Genomic DNA, 8046 nt, shown 5'->3' on the forward strand with positions numbered 1-8046 from the left:
ACGGACACAGTAACCTATGCCTATTTTTACCTAGACAGGGCTAAAGCAAATAACTTTCACTCTAGGCTTGCCTGGAAGAACTCCAGTGGGGCCCCAAAGCCAGGGTTCCTGACTGGTATGTGTGTTCTTAGGGATAGGAAGACATGGTCTTATGAACCCCAAGACACTGCCTGGATGGAACATTAAGGGTGGCTCTGTTCCTACTGCATTTTGGGGGTAGGCTAATCACGAAAATCAGACCAAGATCCAGTGTAAGTAACAAATTTATTGTTGTCACTTGGTAGGGTAGAAAAGTTCGCCACAACGCACACGGAACCAACTTGTTAAATAGAATGTTTTCAAGGTGAACGCTCCCTGCACACCACTGCTTCCCACCCTCCCTTCCCCCCCCCCACTTCCCTCCCCCCATTTATCAACTGCTAATGAAAAGCAGTAATCGGCCGCTTTGGTGCTGGCACTTCCAACTCCACTCAGGTGAAGATTTCTGGTCACGTTCCAGAACTAGAGTTCAACAGCTTAACAAAAGTTCAAAGTCCAAATATTTACAGAGCTGACGTTCAGGACCTCGAGACCTACAATTCGTCCTTCTCTCCCGTCTCCTCGCCTTCGCCAGGGGGTGGGCCCGCGCTGCCGTACAGCTTGCCCACAATCGGTTGTACTACCTCTTCCAGCTCCTTCTTTTGTGCTTTGAAGTCTTCTATGTCCGCATCCTGGTGACCCTCGAGCCACTCAATCTTCTCCTCCACAGCCTTCTCTATTGTCTCTTTGTCTTCTGAAGACAGCTTGCCACCTAGTTTCTCCTTGTCCCCAATTTGGTTTTTCAGGGAGTAGGCGTAGCTTTCCAGTTCATTCCTGGCATCGATCCGCTCCTTCAGCTTCTTGTCTTCCTCTGCAAACTTCTCCGCGTCTGTGACCATCCTCTCAATCTCTTCTGGGGTCAGCCTGTTCTGGTCATTGGTGATGGTAATCTTGTTCTTATTCCCTGTGCCCTTGTCCTCAGCAGTCACACGGAGGATTCCGTTCACGTCTATTTCAAAGGTGACCTCAATCTGAGGGACGCCGCGGGGGGCAGGAGGGATTCCAGTCAGGTCAAAAGTGCCAAGCAGGTGATTATCCTTTGTGAGTGGACGTTCTCCTGCAAAAACAAATAAAGATGTTTTACATACATTAAAGCAATCCTGGTGTATACACAGAAAGATCCATGTTTAAGGTTAGCATTAAACCAACACAGTATTTAAGTTCATATCCTGTCCTTAAAACAAAAAGCAAATAAGAAATACCTCAGAGAAATGGATTAATGCCCTCACTATATGCCCAAACCCACCCATCTCATAGCTGCACAGAGTTCAAAATCTAGCAAGGAAGGGCTGTTTACCTTCATAGACCTTGATTGTCACCGTCGGCTGGTTATCAGAGGCTGTGGAGAAGATCTGGGACTTCTTGGTGGGCACGACCGTGTTCCTTGGAATAAGCTTGGTCATGACTCCTCCAACCGTCTCAATGCCAAGGGTTAGGGGACACACATCCAGCAGCACCAGATCACCTAAGCAAGAGAAGGAAAAATACAGGTATTACCAATAAAGCATTAACTTCCCTGTGGTTCAGTTTGGAAAGACTATGGTACAAGCCTACAGCACCCAGTATTCCAAGGCGGTCTCCCATCCAAGTACTAACCAGGCCTGACCCTGCTTAGCTTCTGAGATCAGACAAGACTGGGCATGTACAGGGTATGGGATCACTTTAACTTCCCTAAGCATTTGCTTACTTGTCAGCCTCCAGATACAGAAGCCTGTTTTAAAATCCAATTTAATTTTGTCAGCTACCTTTTTAAAGGGTTAAGTGATTTTTCAATTGACAAAAATATACCCAGCTGATCAGATCCTAACTGCTTTAAACGCTTGCGTGGAATACAAGTCACTAATATCCTGAGCTACCATTGCATTAAGACACCTGTTCAATGGAAAGCCTTTTGATTACTAAGACACGCAACTCACCAGTATCTTGATCCCCGGAGAGCACACCAGCCTGGACGGCAGCACCGTAAGCCACAGCTTCATCTGGATTGATGCCCCGAGAGGGCTCCTTGCCATTGAAGAATTCTTTCACAAGCTGCTGGATCTTGGGAATACGAGTAGAGCCGCCAACAAGCACTATCTCATCAATGTCAGACTTCTTTAGATCTGCGTCCTCCAAGACTTTCTGGACAGGCTTCATGGTGGAACGGAAAAGGTCCTAAAAAAGAATTTAAACCATAGCGCATTCAGCACCATCTAATCCTGATTTCTGTGGGGAGAAGTTACCATGTTTCAGCTACGTTCCCACCCTCCAAGATTGGGAAGGCCTTAACTTATGGACCACCTGAGATCAAGCCAACCTTCCCCACTGCAGCATCACATTAGTGGAAATCCTCCCTTCTTGCAAGTATGCTCCAAGCTCAGTCATGGTGGCCTTTTCAAGACAAGACCTTTTGTTTCCACCAGGCCTTGGTTCAAACCAGTGCTACATGAGCCGTTACTTTTCTGAGCTGTTCAACTTCACGTGGGATCCCAACTCTCCTGGTTCTATCCAGTTTCGGCATAACCACCTTTCAAAGGCGATATGCTTGAAAAACAGAATATAAATAAAAATAACCCTGTAACTAAACCTAGTACTTCCTTTCTGTTTAGGTCAGGTGAACAGTACTGCCCCCAAGTGGACATAGTTTGGCATTCCTCTAACGAACACCTACCATGTTCAGTTCTTCAAATTTGGCTCTGGTCAGCGTCTCAGAAAAGTCTTCTCCCTCAAAGAAAGACTCAATCTCAATTCTGGCCTGGTGCTGAGAGGAGAGAGCTCTCTTGGCTTTCTCCACCTCCCGCCGCAGCTTCTGGACAGCCCTGTTGTCCTTCCGGACATCTTTCCCGGTCTTCTTCTTGTACAGCTTAATGAAGTGCTCCATCACCCGCTGGTCAAAGTCCTCCCCACCCAGGTGAGTGTCACCATTGGTTGCCACAACTTCAAAGACGCCGTTGTCAATGGTGAGAAGGGACACGTCGAAGGTCCCGCCGCCCAGGTCAAAGACAAGGATGTTCTTCTCGCCCTCCCTCTTGTCCAGGCCATAGGCAATAGCAGCAGCAGTACTGCAAGGAGAAAGCAAGGGTTCAGATTCTTTTATCAAAACCTGTGATCCCTGAATACCTGACAAAGATCAATCGCTGAGCCTACTTACGGTTCATTGATAATTCTCATAACGTTCAGTCCGGCAATGGTACCAGCGTCCTTTGTGGCCTGACGCTGGGCATCATTGAAGTAAGCTGGCACCGTGACAACAGCATGAGTGACCTGGAAGAGGAGAACGAGACCAATAAAGCAACTGCAGTCCAAGCATCTCTGCTTAAGCTCCAACAGCATCCAACACTGCTAGTTTCATTTCAGGAAACCTCACTGTTGGGGGAAAAACACCTTTGGGAATACTCATCAGAATGGGAGAGTGGCACTATATATAGTACAAGGATAACAATACTTCCGCTTTGCATGCAAGAGGATTCAAGTTCAAATCCATTTTAAAAAGTGCCTTGTAGGTGGACAAGGAAGTTCAAGACAATTGAGAGATATTGCCAGAGGAAAAAGTAGCTTGACTAGGTGAACCAATGATCCGATTTAGTTCATGTGACAATTCTCTCCCCCAAAGTGTCAGACAAAGCCTTTCAGTTGGCTGCTTAAATCTTCAAAGGGCTTGTGTTACTCTTACCTTCTTTCCCAAGTAAGCCTCAGCAGTTTCCTTCATCTTTGTTAGAACCATAGCAGAGATTTCTTCTGGGGCAAATGTCTTCATCTGCCCGCCTCCAACATCCACCTGAATGTAAGGTTTAGCTTTCTTTTCAATGACCTGTTTCAGAGAGATTCGAGTTGAGCACTTAAATCCGAACGACAAACATGGACAACACTTAAAGAGGATTTTAGTCCCGCATTGGAAAGCCCACCGTCTTGCACACATGGACCCCAGTGAGGCTTCAGCATGGAGCAGAAAGCTGGACTAGATAACCTCCATAGTCATTTCCACTCTTAACATTCCGGATCCTAAGGCACAGCCCCATTAACTCTTTGCCGGTCAGGGGCCCAGAAGTACTACCAACATCTTGATGCTGCTAAGGATTTTCTATCTCTGTATAGTTAAGAGTACCTTCCTGTTGTAACATTAAAAATTGCTAAGTGCCTAGTCCTTTGGCCTTGACCTACAACTGGGAAGCCCCTGGGCTGAATACAGCCCTATATGCAGTGGACTGCCAAATGCTCAACATGGAGTGCAGGAGGCCCTGCCAAGCACCCCACAGGACCTGCCACATGAGACTATTGTATCACCAGGTTTGGTGGTGCAACATAAGCCGTACAAAATAGGGACACAACTCCTATTTGGCTAGGGATTCAGTTAGCTAACCCTCAGCAAAACACTGTTCCTTCAACGTATCAGCAGCCCATCCCAAGCTTCTTGAAGTTTGGAGCAGATCAGGACCAAAAAGCAGTGCATTTAAAAAGAAACACTATAAGCGGTATTTTAAAGGCACACCTTGAAAGGCAGGTATTTGATGTCCTGCTGCACAGAAGGATCATTCCAGGTCCGGCCAATCAGACGCTTGGCATCAAACACGGTGTTCTCCGGGTTGGAGGTCAGCTGATTCTTTGCAGCATCACCTATAAGGCGCTCGCCTTCTGGGGTGAAAGCCACGTAGGAGGGTGTAATTCGGTTCCCCTGGTCATTGGCGATGATTTCTACACGTCCGTTCTTGAAGACGCCAACACTGTGGACAAAGTGCAAGCCATCAACACACCAGGCACAAGGGAAGTGCAACGGGTACACCAACTAACATGGATCTGCAAAGGTGCGGGAAGCTGGCCTGTGGGCAAGTTATGTAGCGTCCCACAGCCTGCCTGTCTGGGCCACATTAGGGCTATAGCTATTATTGCTTTGCACAGTTGTGTGGCGATTCACAACACTGCACTAGATCTTATCTACTTTCACAGTCAGCCTTCAGGCCTTGCTCAAGGCAGCCAAAAAGCAGCAAGGAGATAAAAAATTTCACCTCCCCACTTCCTGTACGTACCAAGAATATGTAGTTCCCAGATCAATGCCAACCACAGTCCCCACGTCTTCCTTCTTGTCGTCGTCTTCAGCAAAGACGCTGACGACAAGCAGCAGACCGACAAGCAGGAGCTTCATGCTGACCTCGTGGTACGCCTCACACGCCAGCTGAAAAAATTCTGTGGGAAGGAAAGCCCAGTGTCAGGTGCAGTGCTAAACACTAACAGCTACTGAACAAGAGAAACAGAGGCAGCTTTATAAAAGTAGCACTACCCCGGCTTGTAACATCTTGCAGGCATCACATACCCCCAGCCAACTCTGGGCGTTTGGGGAGTTAGCGGGCATTGTGTTGGAGGAATAAGGGGGGAAGTCACACTGCACTAAGCCAGGCGTTCTAGAACAGTCATGAAGCAAGTCAATACCATCCCTTACTCTAATCACTGAAGACCCAAGAAACCTTTTCATCCGTAGAAAACAAGCAGAGGAAATACCAGCCAGCGGCCTGCCATATCCTGCCAACTGTTCTGTTATTTGGCAAGCCACAGCTGTGATGAATGCAGGTTCACCTCTTGCGAGTTTCTACTGACACCCACTGAGAAACTGACTTAATTGCCAAGAAATGAGGGCATTCTAGCCAGACCAGAGCATGCGTGTGAACAGCTGCCAGCCACACCCCCAACTTACTCTACAAGATCCCAGCACCCCAGGCAAAGATGCCTGGCGCCACAGACAGAAAAGACACATGGTGGGGGCGGGGGGGGTTCTGACCTCACCACTCTCCTCCCACTTTTTTCCAGTCTCATTTACAACTGGAAATTGCAGACTGCTGTGATTACAGCCTCTCAAGAGGCCATGAGATTTGGAGAGGGAAGGAAGAGAATGAAGAGAGAAAGAGAAGATACCCCATAGCCATGATCATGGGCCCCACCTGATAGCACACACCACCTAGCACACTACATCAGCTCCCTATGCATTTTCTCTCTCTATAGCCAGCAAGCCTAACATGGCAGAACAGAAAAGGGGGCTTAGGGACTGTTCTAAATCAAGGCATTTCCCCATTTTGCCCTTTAAGAGACTCCTAGTTATGTCAAAGTCTGTGAAGATGATATAAAGCACGAAGTCATAAAACGCTATATGCCACAATGCAAAATTGTGTCCTAGAATACTATAGTAGTTACAGGACACTATACAATACAACACAATGCAGAGTGATAGAACAGAGGACAATTCAGCCTAAGTGACAGCCCTTTTTGATCATTTCCTTTTGGAAATGGAAAAGGTGCAAAAGAGAGCGACTAAGATGATTACGGGGCTGGGGCACCTTGCTTATGGGGAAAGGCTACGGCGTTTGGGCCTCTTCAGCCTAGAAAAGAGACGCCTGAGGGGGGACATGATTGAGACATACAAAATTATGCAGGGGATGGACAGAGTGGATAGATGCTCTTTACATTCTCACATAATACCAGAACCAGGGGACATCCACTAAAATTGAGTGTTGGGCGCGTTAGGACAGACAAAAGAAAATATTTCTTTACTTAGCGTGTGGTCGGTCTGTGGAACTCCTTGCCACAGGATGTGGTGCTGGCGTCTAGCCTAGACGCCTTTAAAAGGGGATTGGACAAGTTTCTGGAGGAAAAATCCATTAAGGGGTACAAGCCATAATGTGTATGCGCAACCTCCTGATTTTAGAAATGGGTTATGTCAGAATGCCAGATGCAAGGGAGGGCACCAGGATGAGGTCTCTTGTGATCTGGTGTGCTCCCTGGGGCATTTGGTGGGCCGCTGTGAGATACAGGAAGCTGGACTAGATGGGCCTGTGGCCTGATCCAGTGGGGCTGTTCTTATGATCTCCCAATTACCCAGCTTGGAAATCCCTTATTATTATTGCATCTTATATTCTGAGTTATGGCTTGCAATCTGGAGAGAAAAGGGGGTTGTTCTAAGAAGAGAGTCATTATAAGGAGAGCTGTTATTAAGGGGGGCAAGCCAGGCACTGAGCACCCCCAGGAGAAGGCTGAATGGGAAGGGGAAGGTGTCAAGCACTGGGCATGGCAGAGTCAATGGGGCACTGGTTGGTGAGTACAGGGGACCCCCATGGGCTCCCCCCACCTGCCCTCATCCTTGGAAGACCCCCCCTTTGGCCACTCACCCCCAGTGAAGCCCTAGGCATGGCAGAGACAATGGGGCACTAGCTGGGGGGCACAGGGCACAGCCCCCCCAGCTGCTCTCATCCTTGGAGGCCTCCCTTTGGCCTACCACCCACTCCCCCAAGCCAAGCCCCAGGCATGGCAAAGACAGTGGGGCACTGGGTGGGGGGCACTGGGAACCCCCCATGGGCTCCCCCCAACCGGCCCCCATCCTTGAGTCGCCCTTTGGCCTACCACCCCCTCCCCCCAAACCAGGCCTCACCTCGATTGCCACGCGATGGACCCCTTTGCACCAGATGCACAGCCACCTCCTCTTCTCTGATACGCTGCTCAAGCTAGTGCAGGGCCCAGCCGCCCTCCGCCCTTATATACCCTCCATCGCCCTTGCGTGGAGCCCTCCCATTGGTCCACACCCCTTCGCTGGAGGCTCGCGATTGGCTGCTTCCCACCAAGCTGGCCGGTGGCGATTGGACGGCCGCGCTGCCGTGACGCATCAGCGGCGCGCCCCCCTCTCACCCACGGCTTCGACCCTCTGGAGCGAGCGGGCGGGATCATCCCACTTCCACGAGTCTCATTGGCCGGGCGCGCGGTGTCGCGGGCCTATCAGAGCGCGCGGCATGGGCCAGGCGGAAAGACCCCATTGGCTGGGAGGGAGGGGGGAAAAAAACATGGCGCTTGAAAGGCCCCGGATGTAGGTTTCTATGGTTACCAGGCCTAGCAGCCTGCTTGCCCCAAGCAAAGCCACTTGAAGGGAGGGGGCGATGCTCAGAGGTTGGGCTGCTCTTATGATGCCCCCCCCAGTAAAGAACACACTGATTCACAGTCTATGCCTTAAAACAT

The 8046-nt window shown here is 49.4% G+C and overlaps 1 protein-coding gene across 1 annotated transcript; it reads right to left on the reverse strand.

Annotated features, from left to right (window-relative positions):
- Positions 1-245: 245 nt before the first annotated feature.
- Positions 246-7532, reverse strand: HSPA5 (heat shock protein family A (Hsp70) member 5). The gene is made up of 9 exons (XM_066610632.1): positions 7469-7532; positions 5082-5238; positions 4547-4778; positions 3731-3868; positions 3209-3321; positions 2729-3119; positions 1995-2232; positions 1376-1543; positions 246-1135 (listed from the first exon to the last, which is right to left on the reverse strand). Exons 2-9 carry the CDS (start codon positions 5195-5197, stop codon positions 573-575), a joined length of 1959 nt encoding a protein of 652 aa, XP_066466729.1. The 5' UTR covers positions 5198-5238; positions 7469-7532; the 3' UTR covers positions 246-572.
- Positions 7533-8046: the final 514 nt, after the last annotated feature.

The sequence above is a fragment of the Tiliqua scincoides genome, chromosome 16 (assembly GCF_035046505.1).
Source record: "Tiliqua scincoides isolate rTilSci1 chromosome 16, rTilSci1.hap2, whole genome shotgun sequence".
NCBI classification, from domain to species: domain Eukaryota; kingdom Metazoa; phylum Chordata; class Lepidosauria; order Squamata; family Scincidae; genus Tiliqua; species Tiliqua scincoides.

Excerpts from the sequence above, each read along its gene's own strand:
- HSPA5 (XM_066610632.1), bottom strand. The coding sequence starts at position 5,197 with ATGAAGCTCCTGCTTGTCGGTCTGCTGCTTGTCGTCAGCGTCTTTGCT. Across the intron at positions 4,779-5,081 it reads CTGGGAACTACATATTCTTG|TGTTGGCGTCTTCAAGAACG; the intron begins GTACGTACAGGA and ends CTTTGTCCACAG. Across the intron at positions 1,136-1,375 it reads GACAATCAAGGTCTATGAAG|GAGAACGTCCACTCACAAAG; the intron begins GTAAACAGCCCT and ends TTGTTTTTGCAG.